Source organism: Erithacus rubecula (genome assembly GCF_903797595.1).
Source record: "Erithacus rubecula genome assembly, chromosome: 23".
Lineage (NCBI taxonomy): Eukaryota > Metazoa > Chordata > Aves > Passeriformes > Muscicapidae > Erithacus > Erithacus rubecula.
Genome location: NC_136675.1, coordinates 6,940,602 through 6,958,556, shown reverse-complemented (window position 1 = coordinate 6,958,556; position 17,955 = coordinate 6,940,602). Strand labels below are relative to the sequence as shown.

The window sequence follows — 17,955 nt, the reverse complement described above, 5'->3', positions numbered from 1 at the left end:
GCTCATTTGTGGATGCCCAGCAAGGTGAGACTCTGCAAAAGCAAGGCAGGCTATAACAAACTTGCAAATTTTCACACTTAATTATTATTTTCCTTTCCACAGCCACGGCCCAGCTGCAGCAGCGAGTGCTCAGATTTGGTGGCTGTCTCTGGGTGGGGGTTAATGATTATTAAACAAGATTATTCAGGATGATTTTTCTGTTAGACACACGAGCTGTGGGAGCAGGATGGAGCAGTTCCTAGGGCACATCCAGCATCCTGCCGTTGGAAATTTCTGCATGTGAAACCCTGCCCTGCTCCTTTTCACTGGATTCCCTCTGAAATCAGCACAGGTTGAAACAGGTCACTGAACTTAATCACAAACAGACACTGAAATCCCAGGGAAAGCCAAGCAGAGTTGGAAAAAATATTCCATCTGACAGTCACTGAAGGAGACGTTTACACAGGGGGGTTTGGGTTTGGCTCTGCTCTGGAGTCTAAGTAGCAGCTATAAAAACTGTGCATTTCTACCCAAAAAAATCTCCTCTCTTGCTTAGTCACTACCCCAGTCAGGTCTGGATTCGATTAGCAGGAGCAACAATATTCAAGTTTAAGTGCAGAAATGTAACACATCATCAGTTTTATGGAGCCAGTTTTGGTTTCACTCCCGAGGAAAGCTCACCAGAATTCACTTTTCTCTGCAGCAAGATCATTGTATTCCTCCCTGTTTCGTACAGTGCTCAACTTTAGAAAATAATTTCTCAGTAGATTCACTTACATGATCCATTTCCAGCCTCCAAGGCTCTAAAAACCTCTTGCAGTGATCCACCTTTTAGGCAAGGAAACCTCACTTCTAGCTAAGGGAAATCTTGCCTTTCAGGTGTGAATTACAACAATTAATTATCTGAATGAAAACACAAACACAGACATGCACAAAGCAAGTGCTCCTAAACCACATGAAGTGAACTAAAGGCAAGAGAAATTAGAGAGCATTAAGAACAGTCCAAGCCAAACCGTATCCAGCTTTATTAAAGGTACTTTTCATGAACAATCATGGTAATTTCAGGCAGGACATGGGCTACAATCTGCAACATTTTACAACAACTGTCAAACTCCCCTCCCTTTGTGGACTACTGAAATGGAGAAGTTGCTAAAAACCGTAAGAATCTTCAGCTCCCACTTGCAGAGGGCAAAGTTTAGAGTGAGGGTGGGCACGTTCACATCTGCACGTTGTCTGACAACTGCACAAACCCACCCTGACTTTGGGAGGAAAACAAAATTTAGAGGCAGGTTTCTTTATCTGAGGATCCACAATAGAAAAGAGGAAGTGCAGCTCCTTTTTGAGCCACTGTATCCTGGGTTGGACACCAGAAATGGAGAGCATCTGACCGTGGTGTGCCCCAAAATGCCAGTTCTGCTGTGGCTTGGAGTGATGGGCTCTGGGTGAGCAGGGGACACCAAAGGAGAACTGGTGGCATTGGGATTTGGAGCAGCAAACAGCACCTGGGGAGCTCTGCTGTTCACTTGGACAGAACTGACACACAGCAGGGGAATCCCTTCTTCCAAAAACTGGGGGACTGGCAAAAGCTTTTCTTATTAAAATTTAGGTTTTGAGAAATAGACTAAATGACATTTGTCCCCGTTGCCCCCCACCCCCCAGAACACAACAATGAAGCAGTCTGTGTGCTAACAACATAGCTTAAAAAAAAGTAAACCAAAATTCTGCATTGTTATAAAACTTGATAAAAAATAGTATTTCAAACTGTACAGTCACCAGAAGTACACAGTTATCAAAAATTCACACGTTTTACTTGGCTTCACCAGCACCTTCAGCTTTCTGTGCCTGAAAAGGAAAAGGGGAACAAGTCAACACATTAAAAAAATGGACACTCATTTTTCTATATAGCAAAACCCTGAGCAGAACAAATCCCCTCTGGCTGCACAGCTCTGATTTTTAATAAAACCAAATTTAACATCTGTGGCACCATTAAAGCACAACTTAGAAGCTGCTTTGTGAACTTTACAGAACAGTAACTTCCATGTGGCAACATCCCCTGGCAAGCAGACAGCTTTAACTCTTCACCAACACCCCAGCCCTGCTCAGTGTTGAAAGCAACGCTGGTGGCTGCCACAAGCCAAGACCTGCCCCCAGGAGGGCAAGGAATCAATGCTGGAGCACGACAGGCTGCTGGGATACCTGGTCTGTTTTGGCATCTCCATTTTCTGCAGGGTTGTTTCCCTCCTTGCCAGCATCAGCTTTTCCCTTCTTCCCCTTGGGCACCTTCTCACTCTTCTGCAAAGCAAGACAAGGTTTGCTGTCAGCTCCCAGCAGCCAGAGCCCTGAGTGAGGGGTGCTGGCCCCAAAGAGCACAGCACACCAGTGTTTGTTTGTATGGGGATGTACAGCACGTGTCAAGGCTTTACTTGGGTGTTTGTTATGCAAATTCTGTCAAATGTGCAAGTTTTCAGTTCAGCTTTAAGCAGTGATGATGCAGCTCCATTTCCTTGCTGCACAGTTGTTAACCAAAGGTTTGGTGGTTGTTGTTGTTATTGCCAGGCTATGCCAAACCTCAGCACCCACCTGCCTTTGCAAACAGCCCTGACCCAACTCACCTTTGGAGCTGCTTTTTTAGGTTTGGGCTCTGGCTTTGGAGGAGCTGGCTTCTGCAAGGGAGAGACAACCTGTGTTAGAGACCCGTGGAATGGATTGGGGGGACCTTAAAGCTCCTCCACTGCCACCCTTGTCATGGCAGGGACACCTCCCACTGTCCCAGGCTGTCCCAAACCTCACCCAACCTGGCCTTGGGCACTGCCAGGAATCCAGGGGCAGCCACAGTTTTAGGAAAGAAAACACAAACATTTCAAACTGCAGCAGTTATTTGGTTTGTCCATTACTCTACCACTCCCACAGCACCACACAATGGGGCAGGTCCTTAAAACCGTCACCTCCAGCTCTGAGCATTTACACACCCAGTGGCCATGAGTGAAACACCAAGTGCTGTGCCACCTCTGCCCAGCAAGGGGATACTCACAGCAGATAACCTCGCTGATCTCCGCTGTGGCTGTGGAAAAGGAAAACAGCTCTATTGAAATGACAATAAATATCACAAACTTGCTCTCTTCTCAAAGTAGAGAACCCCAAGAAATTATGTTTATAGTTATTCAGCTTTTAGAAATTAAGGATGTAGTTCCCCTTTTCTGTGTTCTCAAGAAAAATGTGGCTATGCCATTGAAATCACTAATAGCTAATGTTAGCTAATAGCTACAGTTAAATAGATTTTTCACGGTTAAAAGTAGATTTCTCATGGTTAAAAAGCAGTTAAGAGTTTGAAAACTCAGAACCGATTGAGACCAACCCTCCCCCTTACTCCCCAGTTATTCAGATGACGTTAAACCCCATCTTCCAACGCAAACACTTGATGATCCAACTTTCTCAAAACACTCAACTTCTTACCTCATCCTTAACTTTGGCCTTATCGCCCTTGGTCTCTCCTTCAGCCTGGGGACAGGGACACAGGTTGCAGGACAAGTGATGGAGAGGATTCCCGGTGCCCAGCGGCTGTTTGACCCCCCGATCTCCAGGGGAACATGCCCAGCGCAGCCCGGCGGGTGCGGGCCCCTCCCGCGGGGCCGGGCGGGGGATGCGGGCACGGCGCAGGCGGGGCGGTGTGCGGGTTTATGTGGGATTTGTGCGGGGTTTGTGCGGGTTTATGCGGGGTTTGTGCCGCTGCCCCCTCAGGGCGGGCCCCCCTCCCGCCCCCGCCGTTTTGGCGGCAAAGCTCCGCCGCCGCTTCCCGCCCTTTCCCGCCCCACACCGGCGCTCCCCTCCCCCGCCTCCCCTCACACCGACCTCCCGCCAAAACCAACCGGTTCGGACCGGCGCCGACCGCCGGCCGCTCCCGCAGCCCCGGCCGCCCTCAGGCCTCGCCGGTAACGGGCCCCGCGCCGCCCCCACCCCCGGCGAGGCCTCGCTCCTCCGTTACCGCCCCGAAAGCGGGGAGGGAGCGCAGAGTCCCGCCCCCCCCTCCCACAGGCGGCTCCGTGAGCGGAGGGGGGGGGGAAAGGACACCGTGAGGGGGGGAGAGGACAGCGGGAGCGGGGGGCGGCAGCTGCACGTACCTTTCTCTTCGGCATGGCTCCGTGTGTGTGCGCGCGTGTGTGTGTGTATGTGTGAGGGAGAGCGGAGCGCGCTGGGCGGCGTGAGGGGGCGGAGGGAGCGCGGAGGGAGGGAGGCGGGGGTGAGGGAGCCGGGCGCGCTGGGCGCGGGGGCAGCGGGCGCGGCGGCGGCGGCAGCGGCGCGGGGGAAGCGGTGCGGCAGGGCTCTACCCGGCGGGCTGCGCTGCTCCCGACCCCACTAATTGGAATCGGGTGTTTATAAAGTTTTATATAGAGCCGGACGCGGCCCAACCGGTTCCAGCCGGATCCCCGCCGCCCCGCGCGCCCATTGGCCCGCGGGGGTCACGTGGGGTGGGGCCAAGGCGGGGATGGGGTTTGGGGGGGCGCGCGGAGGGGGCGGCGCGCGCGCCATTCACCCACCCCCCCCCACTCCGTGCGCGCGCGCGGGAAACCCGCCGGGGTGGGGGAGGAAGGAAGAAAAAAAAAAAAAAATAATAAAGGGGGAGAAAAAGGTGGAAATTTGGGATGTGAAAGGAAAGGGGGACACCCGCACCCCCGCGATCCCGCGCGCAGGTGAGCGGAGCTGTTCGTTCAGCACCCCCCGCGCCCGGAGGGGCTCCCGGGGACACGGAGCTCGGTCCCAGCAGGAGGCGGCGGGGCTGCAAGGAGACAGAAGAATGTGAAAAAGCCATAAAATGACGTTAAATCCATTCACACAGGTGCCTGCCGCTCGTGCCAGGTGACTGGGGAAGTTGGGCTCCTTCCAAGAGGGGACACTCCTCTCACCTGGCGCTGCCACAGCCCAGGTGCTACAAATCCAGCTCGAGATCTTTGTCACCGCCTCCCTGTGCCCCAAACTCTTCACTTTTTAGTTGTACTTCATTCAGAAACACACCCCAAGGAACAACCCTTCCCCCTTCCCTGCCCAGGTAAACTCAGGCTTCTTCACACCTCAGCTGCACATTTTTCCAGCCAAGCTGATTTCTCCCATCTTCAACCCAGAAAATTTAATCATGGAGGTTCAGTTCTCCCTGACAGAAGCCTGTGGCTCTACTCCCACAGATTCACTCTGGAGTGTGCCCAGGTAACTCATCCCCACCCTCTAACAAAGGAAGGCTCACAAGGGGAAATAACTGAAATTGAATTTACTGGAGTAACTGGTGCAGGTGAACTGTACAGAGTCAGCTAACAGGAACCTTCTGCCACTGCTTGAAGGACTCTTCCTCCTCCCCTACTTCAGCAATGCCCTTTAAAAAATGCATTGAAACTTTCCATACAAGTGTTTTATAAAACAGATCCTTCACTTACCTCACCTACAACAGGACCAGTACTTTGTGGAAAGCCACCACTGTGACTTTCATCACCTGTAGAGTCATAACAATGAAAAGGCTTTTTTTGTTGTTGTTGTTCTTAAGGCAAAAATGCATTTCTTAAGTAGGAGAGTCTCATCAGTCTGGCAAAGCAGACTGGAGAGTTTCCATCTCATGGAGAATACACTGCTTCCAAAGCTTCCTGAAACATGGAGAAAATAAAATACAGCAAAAGAAGCTTCAAATCAACAGATGTCAGCACATTTTTATCCAAATTCTGTTTGTTACTTACACAAGAGGTGGTACCTGCACACAGCTTCACTCAGGCAGGCTTTGGGGTGTCAGCAAGCTGCTCACACTGTAAAAATAACCTTCAAAACATTCCCAGGCTAAGAGGAATCACATGAGGAGTCTGTCACAGATTAAATATTATATTAAACCTGGATTCCAGCTTCATCACACCTTAAAATAAGCAGCTCTACATACTTTTAAACATTCAGGTTATTTTTTAAATAGCTTTGGTATGAATATACTTTATTCCCAGTTTGTCTACACGGTTTTTCACAATCACAGGCCAAGTGCTCAGTGTGCAGCACTTACAAGGCTTTTAAATCTGCATTTTGTGGTTTTCACCTGGAGGTAAGAAGAAACACTTCAAACCCAGCAACAGCTGGCAGTGCCACACGTATTTTTGCATCAGGAGCAAAAATCAAAACATTTTCAGTGACTTTGATCACGGGACGGAAACCAGGAGGAATCAGAGACAGAAACAATCTTGGAAATCAGCTTGTCCATCTCCCTGCCAATGGAAAACTGAGAGCAAGTAACACTCCAGCTGCTCTGGCCACTCCCTTTAGTATCAGCCAAGCAGCCCTTCTGAGCTATTTTGGCTGGGGTCAGAGGTTGGTTTTTGGCTACTGTATTCCTGAATTACACCCACCCTCATTCCCTGGAACTCCCTCAGAGGGTTTGCCATATGGTAGCCATCACCTTCTTTAGGCAATTTCCTTCCTGAGGAGGTTCATTCCCAACCAATCCTTTTTTCCTGCCTGCTCAGGAGGTCAGTGTGGTCCAACACCAGCACCTTCTGCCCCTGGGTTTTCCCCACATACACTGCTCAGGAGAGATTTCAGAACCTGCTGAAGCTTTGGAGCAGCTTTTTCTTTTCTGTACAGCAAGGTTGGGGAAACCTTCCTTTGGCTCTCTGGAAACCAGGAGTGGAGAGTCAGGTGGGGAAAACACCAGATGCTGTTCCCAAGGAGGCAATGGGGAAAGCCCCTGACATCAGGAACAATGCTCTCCCTGCAGCAGGCAGGGCTCTCTTGATGGGACATCTCAACAGAAGATTCCCTGCTGCAAAGCCAAGGAGAGAATGGGAGCCCAGACTGATTTCACAGGACTGGTTTGGCTGGGCCAGGTCAGGAGGAACCAGAGAACTGGATGGAGGAGGCTCAGTGCAGTTAACTTCTTGTCAGCAGAACACCTGGCTGGTGCAGGAGCTGTCCCCAGGGCAGGGAGGGGACACAGGACGGCTCCACCTTCCCCAGCAGCAGCAGCAGCAGCAGCAGAGCCTGGGGAGGTGCCAGCAGCATCCCCACCCCGGGCAGCACGGGGTGCTCCTCTCACCGAGCTCCCCAGAGCCCAGCAGCTGTGTCAGGCAGACACTGGGCACAGTCTCTCAAAGAAGTCAGCTCTCCTGGTCTCCAGGGCCTGCAGGAAGCCCTGGATGCGCTGCTGGCGCCGGCTCCCCTCCTGCTGCAGCTCCTGCCTCTCCTCCTGGTCCCTCTGCCGCCTCCTCTCCTCCAGGTACGAGGCTCTGGCCTTCTGCAGTGAAAGCAGGGAGGGTTAGCCTGGCTCACCGGCCACAGGGGCAGGACGAGCAGCCCCTGCAGGGTCACTCAAGGCTGCCTCTGCCTGGGTCACAAAAAACACAGGGGTATCCCCCTGGGCCTTCCCTCCAAGACTCTGCTCAGAGCATTAGCTCCTAGTTAGAACAGATAAAAGTCAGGAGAGATTGTGGGAAAACCCTCAGGTATTGCAATCAGAGAGGAACAGCTACAGCAGAACCCCACACGTGCACACCCTTATCCTCACAGTGTGATGACAGCATTTTTGTTCCTGCTCCCCTGGCTGCAGAAAGGTTTTGGGAGACTCCAAACCATGACTTACAGGGCAATTCTTTGAAATGATCCAGTATTGAGCTAATCAGCTTTAAAACAAAAGCAGGAATAAGCTGAGCATTCCCAAATTTCTGTGATCTAAGAGTGTACTGGCTTGAGACACAGCAGAAGAAAGGCAAAGGCAGGAGCCATCCTTCTCTACCCTTCAAGTATTTGAAATATTTTGTGGTAGAACATCACTTTTAGATTTCTTCTTATTGCACATGTCCTGGCCTGCAGCTTCCAACAGCAAAAACACATCAGCAGGCAGGAATATTAAAGTTCTATTTTTAAAAACTGGTCACTGTGACATAAACTGACACACACACACACTTGGGAAGTGCTGGTCTTTCAAACAAGCAAAAAGAATAATTACTCTAATGAGAGCCTGACTCACTCATCCCCACACTTTTCCTCAGCCCAAGGCAGCTATGGCTCTGCAAATTAGCTTTTGTTGTGCTGGGAATGAGAACAGAAATATCCCCAGCAAAGCCAGTGAATGGATGCACTCCAGGGCTGCTTTGAACTGCAAGGACCATCAGCCTGTTGAGCAGAATTTTCCACCCTCAAAGTGCAATTCTGTTTATTGCCCAGAAAGACTCAGCAGTGCAGGGGCAGCTGCCCAGCCAACACCTGCATTCCCTCCTGAGCTCCACCAGGTACCACAAGCAGGGTCCAGCTGATCCTGGGGCTCCTGCTGAGCAACAGGCTGGCAAATAAAATGGCAGCCATTAAAAGTGATGCTGTTTGAGCTGCTGTAAAACATCCTGGCTCCTCAGCAAGTCCCCCCCCAGCCCCAGCCCTTCCACCAAGAGAATTGGCTTCATGAGCTCTTTTGGATTTCAAGATCACCTATTTTAAATTTAGAAAGGCCAGCTCCTAAATCTCAGCTCCTCTGAGGGAAAAGTCCTCCCTTTGCACAATTGTGAGGGTTCCCTGGAAAAAAGGGGCAACCTCAGACACTGTAAAGTGGCTCTTACAGGGAGAAAACTGACCAGAGAACAAATGTGGACAATGAGAAACCTTGATAATAGCATAGCATGAACACATCCAGCCACCAACCAGAACTAAGAAAAGATGAGAATAGCTGGGAACAGAAGCTGCATTTGTTGCCTGTCAGAAACCAGCACCAGGAGCAAAGTCAGAACAGTGACCTTACTGTTCCAGACAGAGGCCAAGCTCATGGCAATGACAAACACTACTGCCTTTTTTGCTTCCCTCTTCATGCAGAAGGTGAACTGCCATTAGTTGTACTAATACAATGAACTGCTGGTAGGGAAAGGGCAGGCTTGGGCCAGAAATAGGAACAAAAGAGGTTAAGGACATGGAGAGTTTGGATGCTGCCAGACTGGCTGCATTTGATTAAATTCAGCCATAACCACAACTGGCTATAATCTCTTTGACAACTCTCAGGGGTGAGCAAGGTCCCTGAAAGTAGAAAAGGGCAATGTAAAGCCTGTCTTTAAAAAGAGGACCCAAATAATTAAGGAACAGACACATTCAGTAGTGAGATCTGGTGGAGATTAAGAGCTGCCACATTGAGGTGCTTCTGCCAGTCACAGCTGCTGTCCCCCACATTTCTCCATCAACATTTCCAGCTCCTACACTTGTTTTGCTTAAAAACAGCCAAACTACCTCACTACTGAATTGGCCAGCTGTACCAGAAGCAGATCAGGGGGAGGAACAATGTCAGTGAGCAATAGGAATAATCCCTTCAGCAGGTACATGTGGACCCAGCAGAAAGAGGACACTTGTCCACAGACTCACAGCTCAGGCAGCCTCATTTCAGCTCCCAGACAGGAAACCCTAAACCCATTTGTTACAGCCCTAAAAACAACAGTGGGGCTAGAGAAGAGCTGTGAGTACTCCCTGCTTGCTGCAGTGTGCAGGCAGTGTGTGCTCACAGCACTGCTGAATGTCTGAGTTGAACTGACACATTTCACCCTCTGGCAGAGCAGGAGTGCTCACTTGGAGTGTGAGGCCTGGGACAGATGCTCCAGCTGGTGGAATGAGCCATGAGTAACAGAGACAGTGCTGACTGGATATTCTTTGGATATTTTTGGGTCTTGCTGAAAGCAGAGGAGTCTGGCCACACACCAAGATGTTGTAACAAGCCACAGGGGTACAGGAGGAGCAGCATGGGAGCTGCTACTGAAACAAGACCTTGACTAACAACCTCTGCTCCCACTCTGCAGCCTCTCACCTGTCCTGCAGCTGCTGTGCAGGTAACACATGGATGGGGTTGGGCTTTCCACTTCCCCAAGGCTCCCTTACCTGCAAAGCACTGTGGTTCATCTGGAACTGAAGGATGGCTTCACACAAGTTCCAAAAGGAATATTCTGGCCACAAGACTGACTGAAACACCAGGCATGAATGGGATGTCTGCAGAAAGCAAGATCACCAACAATTTAATCATTGAGCCAGATAAAAAGTTATTAAGATGTAACTGTTGGGCAAACTATGCCACTTTGCCAAAAAGGTTTTACCTGTGTTATCAGATTCTAGTTAAAGTGAGATAAAAACCAGCTAGGAGAGTCTGAAATTGCACAGTGTAGAGTGTAGAGTCCTTCTAATTAGCTTTTAATGCTGGGACACCAGCATCCACTCCTGCAAAGGCATCAGCAGAATCCTTTCCAATGCTGTGTTGGTCTTCAGAGAGGTATTTTTAATAGCTTGAGCATCACAGACTTATAAAAAACCTAAAATAGCAACACTGGAGTACCAAAGGCTAAGGGAATAACAGTTGAACTGAGGATCAGGACATGACATTTAAGCCATTCTTCAAATGACATCTCATGATATTCCTTACTGCCCACTCATGGCATTTCAACTGCTTAATGAAGCCAAGAGTTGTGGTGCACTGAAGATATCCTTGAGCTGGTTGATGAAAGATTTCAAGTCAAAACCTACTTTTGCCACCAAGTTCCCCACAGTTTCAGGTAAATGTGTTCCTGTGATGACTGCTAAAACAATCCAACACTTAACAGGACTCTGCTCTACCACAAGAGTCATTTCATAGCATCACCACCCACCCTGGGTAAAGGTGTGCCCAAAACCAGGGGAGGAGAGGGGATGCCTTGGTAGGTAAGCACAGCTCAGGCAAGACAACTTCTGAGAACCTGCCAATTAAATAATTTGGAATGGGAACGTTTGATGTGGTTGCCTCAAGGCAGTTGGGTTTTGGCACTCAGCTCTTCTCTGCAGACAAGTAATTAGCTAAAGGTGAGGAGAGAAGCAAGAGGATGAGAATTCAGGATTTCAGGCAAACACAGATCTGCAGGAAACAGTTTGTTCAGAGGGGCCCCTGTCAGTCCATCCTGGAAGGTAGCTAACCCCAGCAGGAGGATTTCAGAGCTTCACCTGGAGTCAGTGCAACACCAGCACTCTCTGAGGCAAAGATGGAACATGCCAAGGAGAGAACAGAGACTTTACCTGCCAGAGCAGGAAATCACTGAGGCGAACCTCTCCAGAGGTTCTGATCAGCAGGTCTGGGTCAGGGGAGTTGTTGGTGTACAGACACTTATCCAGCAGGGATTCAGACACATCACTGGAACACAGACACAGCTTGTTACACCCCTTCCTGGCCTGATGCATGTGGCACATACCAGAATTAAGGGGTTTTATGTAAACTCAGGGGTTGCAAATTATAACTGGGTGGTGGAGCTGAAGCAGGGCCAGCCATCAACTTCCTTCTGACAGACACTGCTGTCTGCTCCACAGGCTATTCCAAGTGCTATTTCAGCCCCCAGAGCATCCCACTCCATGCTCTTTGAAACATAACACAGTGGTGGAAGCAGACTCTGAGGGCTTCCATCTGGAGCAGGGAGCAGAGTGAAACTATTCCTACTCCTTCAGGGTGGAGGAACAGTGCAGCATTCATGATTCATCTGTTGTTTGACCTCATAGCTAAGACTGTCAGCCAAGCAGCCAATTGTTGTGGCATAAAATCTGCCTTCACATTTAAACTAACTTAAGACACAGACCTAATTTCTCTTCTGTCTTGGTTGTGTATCTATCACCATGGTAACTGAAATAATAAAAGCCAAACATTGCATAGTAACTTTAAGTCATTTGTTCCAGTCACACTGGTTTAATGAGATCTATTTAGAAGCCACTTGGCTTCTGAGAGGTTTCTCATGCAGTGTGAGTGGTAGGACAGGCAGGATCCATCCAAAAGCCTCACACAAAGCCAGGAGTCATTACCTGGGTTCCAGCAGTCCTTGTTCCACCCCCCAGGCCATCTCCCTGACAGCATTGCTGATCTCATGCCTCGATGTGTATGCAAAGCAGACATTCAGAAAGCACCTGCAAAGAGGAAAGGATGTGAAAGGCTCATCCTGGGAAGGTCCAGCAGGTGACAATGATGTGTGCTTGTAGGACCAGGAAGAAAAAAAGAGCTGTAGCATGTCTGACAAGTCCCAGCCCTCAGGAAGAGGAGGAAGATGTGAGCTATCAGCTCCTTAAACTGAGTGCCACTCACTTGTTGTAGTTCCTGGTTGCCAGCACAGCCTGGGCAATCAGCTCCTGGATGTCCAGGGGCAGCAGGGGCAGGTCCCCCAGGACACGGATGCACACCCCGTGCTTCCTCAGGTTCTCCCTGCAGCCAGCCAGGGTGGGGACCACAGAAAACACATCAGTCTCCACTGCACAAGTGCCAACACCCACCCACAGCTTCAGCAAAACTGGCTGAGATTTGATCACCCCAAACTGTTCCATAAGGCACAGTGCTCGTTCCCCACACCAGTTCCTGAGTACAGACATAGCCAAAGCACCAGGAAATGATCACAGATCAGCATCCCTACCTCTGGAAGCTTAAAATACAACCACAGGCTCCGGGCACCTCTAACTAACCAAAAATTAAGACAAAGCTTTGATATTTCATGAAAACACCTGGCACACTGTGTTTCTGACTGTGCTGTGTTCATCTGCAAGCTGTCCCCATGGTCTGGATGGCACAGTGTCCCAAATCTGATGTGCAGAGGGAGTGTGGTGTGCATGCACAGAGCTGCACACCCCACCCAGGCAGGCACAGCCCCTCCAGTCCCTGACTGGAGCTGGGGAAGGCTCTCCTCCTCACTTAATCCATTCTGCCAACTTGTAACATCCCTGCAGCTCCTGTCCTGCTCAGGTTCCACCTGTGGGACACAGACTTGGGGGGCTCTTACTGCTCCTCCAGGAGGCGGCTGAACTTCTGTCTGGCCAGGTCCATGAGCCCATCCACCTCCTCCTTGGAGCGTTTGAAGTTCTCAATGCTGAAGGCATAGACTGTCACCTCCCGAATGCCCAGGTTCAAGCACCACCGCAGAGTCTAAAGAAAACAAAATGTAACAATCAGCAAGTCACAACTTCTCCATGTAAAACCTTCCTGGGCTTCCCCAGCAGGCCAGGGCTGGATCAAAGGCAACAACTATCAAAAAAATGGAGTCCCTAGATGTGAATTTCAGATTCACTTTAAAGAACAGGAGGAAAATATCACTACCTGAGGATGAGAATCCATCACAGGGGACTCATCCAGCCAGGAAAAGCACCACAGGTTTGTAAATGATATAATACTGTACCTTCCAAAACCTTTTCAAAGAAAGTCAACCTTTTCTGTTCCACAGAAAAAAAAGCCTTGAGCTCTGGAAGGTAGATATTTTAACTGAGTGGAAAATAGAAGAAAAAGCAGCTGAACAGAATGACTCTGCAAGATAGTACAGAGAGGGAGGAGCTGAAGTTGTGACTCCTGATGATGAACATCAGCTCCAAGCACAGACCTGGCTCCAGTGAAGAGAAGGAACAGAGGATGCCAGCCCAGCAGCAAACCCAGCTGAAACCTCCACCCCACAAAGGCACAAAACATCCTCCCCACCTGAGCCAGCTTCTCAAAGCCTTGGGAGTGTCCCTGCTGCCTCTCCACGTGACACTTCTGGGCATAGCGGCGATTGCCATCCATGATGAAAGCCACGTGCCTGGGCATGGGACCTGCCTGCAAAACAGGGAGCAGAGCAGCAGCTGAGCAGGGCTGGGCACCTGGGGAGCTCAGCACTGAGCCAGCACAGCCCCCAGCAGTGCAGGGCCATCCCCAGCAGGAGCCCTGCAGCTGCCATCAGCAGGGTGCTCCTCTCCTCTCTGCCAAGCCCAGTTTAGGGGCTCCAAAGAAACAGCTCAGTGCTGACAACTGCCTAAGCTGAAAAGCAGCTTTGCCCTCCCCATTGCTCTCACCACAGAGAGCTGCAGTGCTCAGGGGCTCTCAGTCCCTGCAGCCATGGAGGAGGGCACACAGGGGTTTATGCTGCAATTTTTATCTCAGAGCTCTAGAGCCTTTTCACAGACAAGAAGAAAAGGTCACAAGGACTTCCCCCCACAAAGAGGAGTGCTCCTTTCCACTGACCTCACTGGGCCTCACAAGGGCAGCACCATCAGTCTCAAGGAGAGAATTTTCCTGGAACTGGTCAGTTTTTGTTCCAATATTCAGTTTCATTCCTTAAACTCCCAGCGTGAGCATCTCTGTTCCCTTCCTCCTTCCCATGCCCTGCCTTCATCAGCAAGGGCACAGATCCTTTTTGGCAAGCACTGCCTGCAGCCTTGCTCATTTGCAAGGCTAAGGCTAAGTAATCTCCCACCCTGGGATGCAGCTTAGGGATGCACATCCAGTGCCAGCACTAAATGTACCCTTGCCAACAGTGCTCCCTTTCCAGAGCACTGCAGCCACAGAGACACTTGCAGCCTGAAGAACCTGCCAGCTCTTCACCACAAAATCTACCCAAATCCATCCCTTACCTTAATGATGTTGGCACAGAACCTCTCTATGATGGTCAGCTCGCCCTCTCTGATCCACGACATTTTTTACTGAGATTTTCTTTCCTTTTTCAAATGGAAGATGAAAATAAAGGGGTTAAAGGTGATTGTTCGAGACCAAAACAAACAAACCACCCGGGAAAAAGCAGCTCTGAAGCCCTTTACAGTGGGAGTCCTTCGATAAGCAGGCAGTGGGGAAGCTCAGAAACAGGCCCTGGAATTTTCCAGCGTCGTCAGAGTGGAATCTGCACCAAGGAAAACCATCCCTGAGCCCTGCAGCGTGCAGGACTGGCTCGTCCAGCCGCGGGTCTGGGTGCCAGCAGCACCCCAGGGCCTGGATTTCACCGCAGCACCCAGGGCAGCAGCGATGGATACACTGAGCAGCTCATTCTGCTCTGCCCCTCCCTCGGGCACGGATCCCACCCACAGCTGAGCCGCAGGACACTGAGACAAGGAGCTGCTGGGCCTGGAGCTGTGCTGCAGCTCCTGCTGCTCCCCCGGCACGGCCCGGGCCCAGCGCCGCCGCGGGATAATAACGGGCGGATAACGGCAAGCAGCCCCTCACCGGCACCACAGAGAACGACCTTCACACGGGCGGCGAGCCGGGCACGGCGGGGAGGCTCCAGCCCCCGGGACCCCGCGCAGCCCCCCGGGGCGCCCCTTAGGCCTCCGCCGCCTCCGTGAGGGGAGGGACGCGGCCACCAGCGGCACAGACACGACGGACGGACGCGCACCGCGCCCGCCGTGCCCGGTAAGCCCCGGCTCTCCGCCCCGGTCACTCCCGGCCCCGGTACAAGCCCCGGTACAAACCCCGGTACAATCCCCGGTACGAACCCCGGTACAAGCCCCGGTACAAGCCCCGATACGAACCCCGGTACAAACTCCGGTACAAGCCCCGGTACGAACCCCGGTACGAACCCCGGTACAAGCCCCGGTACGAACCCCGGTACGAACCCCGGTCCCTGCGGCGCCGCCTCAGCCCCGCTGAGGGTGACGTGCCCTTCCGCTTACGTCACACGGCAGCGCCCACGGGGGGAGCGCGCGCCGGCCACGGCGGGGCCGCGCATGCGCGGGGAGCGTGAGGGGAGGGTGGGGGGGCCCGTGAGGGGAGGAGGAGACGGGGAGGGGCGGGATAAGGGAACGGCTTCGGATACACGGTATGATGTGATTTGTGTAAAGTTATGCACTAATGCAGAATAGCATTGTTTGTGTGAACTAAATAATAAACTTGAAAACCAAAAGCTGCAGAGGGAGGAGCACGGATTGCTAAAACCAAAGCTGAAGAGCTCGGATTAGCAAGATAATAGATGTATCTCGGGCCTAGACAGCCCTTTCAGGAACTGTCCAAGGAAACACCCAAACGATGAAAGCCCGATAAGCACCCAGGACTAAGATAAATTAAAAAAAAAATACATCTGAATGCCAGTTTCCAGTAAACCAAGACCTGCAAGTTACATCTGAATACCATCTTGCTAAAAACCAGAACCCGCCTTCCTCAGAATTCATCGTCTCCCCAAATACAATATATAGTTTTGTATCTATATATATGTATAGATAGATATAGATAGAGATAGATAGACAGATAGATAGATATAGATATATATACATAGTTTCTGGCACTTTTTGGGGTGTGACTCCCAGCACATCCCCCCTTCCCTGGCACCCCCCATTTGGTCTGGGCTCCTCAAAACAAAATAACCACGCACAGAACATCACCAGCAGCCATTGCTTATGGTCTTTATTAATTTTTTTTTTCCAGAACAGAAAAAAAAAACCAACAAACAAACCCCCGTTTTACATAGTTGTACCCCCGGCTCCCCTCCCTCCTCGCGGCTCTCACACCAACGCTTTGGTTGCTAGCAGTAAACATGGAATAAACATGGATTACATTCTTCCGTCTCCTCGTGGAGATTTTGGGGACTCAAGGCTGTCGCCCCAGGGCAGACACCCCTCGGGAGGGGCTCTGTGTTTTATTTGTCATACATTCAAACGCAGCAGGAGCCCCCCATGCACAGTGCCCGCGGGCAGGCTGGTGATGCAGCAATCGAGTTCATTACAGGGAAAACCACCATGGCCAAGGCCAGGAGGTGAGAATCAGTCACATCTCCTCCAGCTTGGCTTCCCTCCGCTGATAAAAATCCCTGTGGTAAAAATCCTTGTTTTCTTAGCTCCCAGCACCCCGGGGGAAAGCTGAGTGATTCCCTGTTTGCTTCAGCCCGGGACAGGGATGCTCACAGAGCTCCCAGCTGGCAGCTCTGGGTGAGAGCAGACCCATCTCCCTGCTCCCTAACCTATTCGATGCTTTGGATATTTTATTTTTTTTTCCCTTTTTTTTCTTTTTTTTTTTCCTCTTATTTTTTGTAAACAATAATCAAGGAGAATACTGAGAGAAAGCGAAAAGGTTTACAGAGGTATTTACACACACACTAAGACATCTGGCAGAGAATCACCAAACCATTAAAGTGGGAACAGTGGGGGAAGGTCCTACAGGATTCTTGAGGACAGACAGGGGTGAGGGGGGGCAGAAACAGGGAGTGAGGGGGCAGAGACAGGGATGAGGGGCAGGGATGATGGGCAGGGACAGGGATGAGGGGATACATACAGAGATTAGGGAGCAGAAACAGGGGTGAGGAAATAGATACAGGGATTAAGGGGGAAGAGACAGGGATGAGGGGGCAGGGACAGGGATGGGGGATAGATACAGAGGTCAGGGGATACAGGCACAGGGATTAGGGGCAGATACAGGGATGGGGGGCAGCAGTTTCCCTGGCACAGCCCAGGTGCTGGGGGGAGGCCAAGAGCCACCCCCAAGGCTCTATTGCATTTACCCCGTCAGACTAAAGCTGTTTTCCTGAAGCAGTTTTGTACAGACCCCGTTGCTAGTCAAGAACTAAAAGTCCTTCCCCCCTCTCCCAAGAAGACACCACCACCTCACCCTAACCTACTGGAGCAGGGCAGGGAGCAGCTGGGGCCATCTCCATCCCCTCAGTGCCCACCTGCTGGGGGTCACGGGCTCCAGCAGCCTCAGAGGGACCCCCAGATCCCCCATCCCTGGGGATGGAGTGGGTGCCCCTGTCTGATCCAGCCCTGCCCCACATCTAAACCTATTGCTACTAAAAACCAGCAGGAAATGTGCCAGATTCCTCCCTGGGAAGGCTCCAGGCACCCCCTGGGCTGCAAGAGGAGTGTTCATACCCCAAATCTGGGATCCAGAGTTCCTCCAGCCACGGGGAGGGAGGGAAGCCAGGAAGCAGAAAAAGATGGGGCAGTTGCAGCTCCCTGGGCTTGGAGCTGGGTCCCCCATCCCAGCAGGTCACGGACAGCCAGCCCTGAGCTGGAGGGTGAGGAAGGGCAGGGATTGAGGGTACCTGCTCACTGCCTGCTCCTGCCCTGTCCCCTGCACAGGGCTGGGACCCCCATGCTGAGCCCAGCCTGCTGGGAGCCTGTGTGACCTCCCAGGCCGTGGCAGGCACGGGGTGCACTGCAGTGCTCCAGAGGAAACAGGAGGCAGGAACAGGACAGTCCTCAAAGGCCACCAGGCTGGGAGGAACTCAGGAGCTGAGCACAGGCTCCAGCCCCTGCCCTGGCACTGCCTGGCTTCTCCATCCCCAC

At 51.5% G+C, this 17,955-nt stretch overlaps 2 protein-coding genes across 3 annotated transcripts; both read right to left on the bottom strand.

Annotated features, from left to right (window-relative positions):
• Positions 1–975: 975 nt before the first annotated feature.
• HMGN2 (high mobility group nucleosomal binding domain 2) lies at positions 976–4,430 on the bottom strand. Its single transcript, XM_079325670.1, has 6 exons — positions 4,098–4,430; positions 3,433–3,477; positions 3,011–3,040; positions 2,592–2,642; positions 2,176–2,271; positions 976–1,821 (listed from the first exon to the last, which is right to left on the bottom strand). The coding sequence occupies exons 1-6, from the start codon at positions 4,110–4,112 to the stop codon at positions 1,786–1,788; spliced, it is 273 nt and encodes a 90-aa protein (XP_079181796.1). The 5' UTR covers positions 4,113–4,430; the 3' UTR covers positions 976–1,785.
• A 794-nt stretch (positions 4,431–5,224) lies between these two features.
• Positions 5,225–15,364, bottom strand: DHDDS (dehydrodolichyl diphosphate synthase subunit). 2 transcript variants are annotated; one of them, XM_079325623.1, is made up of 9 exons: positions 15,298–15,364; positions 14,326–14,409; positions 13,415–13,531; positions 12,729–12,871; positions 12,044–12,160; positions 11,767–11,868; positions 10,996–11,110; positions 9,838–9,945; positions 5,225–7,228 (listed from the first exon to the last, which is right to left on the bottom strand). In XM_079325623.1, the coding sequence occupies exons 2-9, from the start codon at positions 14,386–14,388 to the stop codon at positions 7,058–7,060; spliced, it is 936 nt and encodes a 311-aa protein (XP_079181749.1). In that variant the 5' UTR covers positions 14,389–14,409; positions 15,298–15,364; the 3' UTR covers positions 5,225–7,057. The 2 variants fall into 2 exon arrangements, with proteins under 2 accessions (XP_079181749.1, XP_079181750.1); XM_079325624.1 differs by having other exon boundaries at positions 5,654–7,228; positions 15,286–15,310.
• Between the last annotated feature and the right edge of the window lie 2,591 nt (positions 15,365–17,955).

What these genes read in the sequence shown, in the direction of transcription:
- HMGN2 (XM_079325670.1), bottom strand. An exon ending in AGGCCAAAGTTAAGGATGAG is followed by an intron (nt 3,041 to 3,432) that starts GTAAGAAGTTGA and finishes CCTTTTCCACAG; the next exon opens with CCACAGCGGAGATCAGCGAG. An exon ending in GAGATGCCAAAACAGACCAG is followed by an intron (nt 1,822 to 2,175) that starts GTATCCCAGCAG and finishes TTTCCTTTTCAG; the next exon opens with GCACAGAAAGCTGAAGGTGC.
- DHDDS (XM_079325623.1), bottom strand. Translation starts at nt 14,388, where the DNA reads ATGTCGTGGATCAGAGAGGGCGAGCTGACCATCATAGAGAGGTTCTGT. An exon ending in GCTTTGAGAAGCTGGCTCAG is followed by an intron (nt 12,872 to 13,414) that starts GTGGGGAGGATG and finishes TGTTTTCTTTAG; the next exon opens with ACTCTGCGGTGGTGCTTGAA. An exon ending in GTGATTTCCTGCTCTGGCAG is followed by an intron (nt 9,946 to 10,995) that starts GTAAAGTCTCTG and finishes TGCTTTCTGCAG; the next exon opens with ACATCCCATTCATGCCTGGT.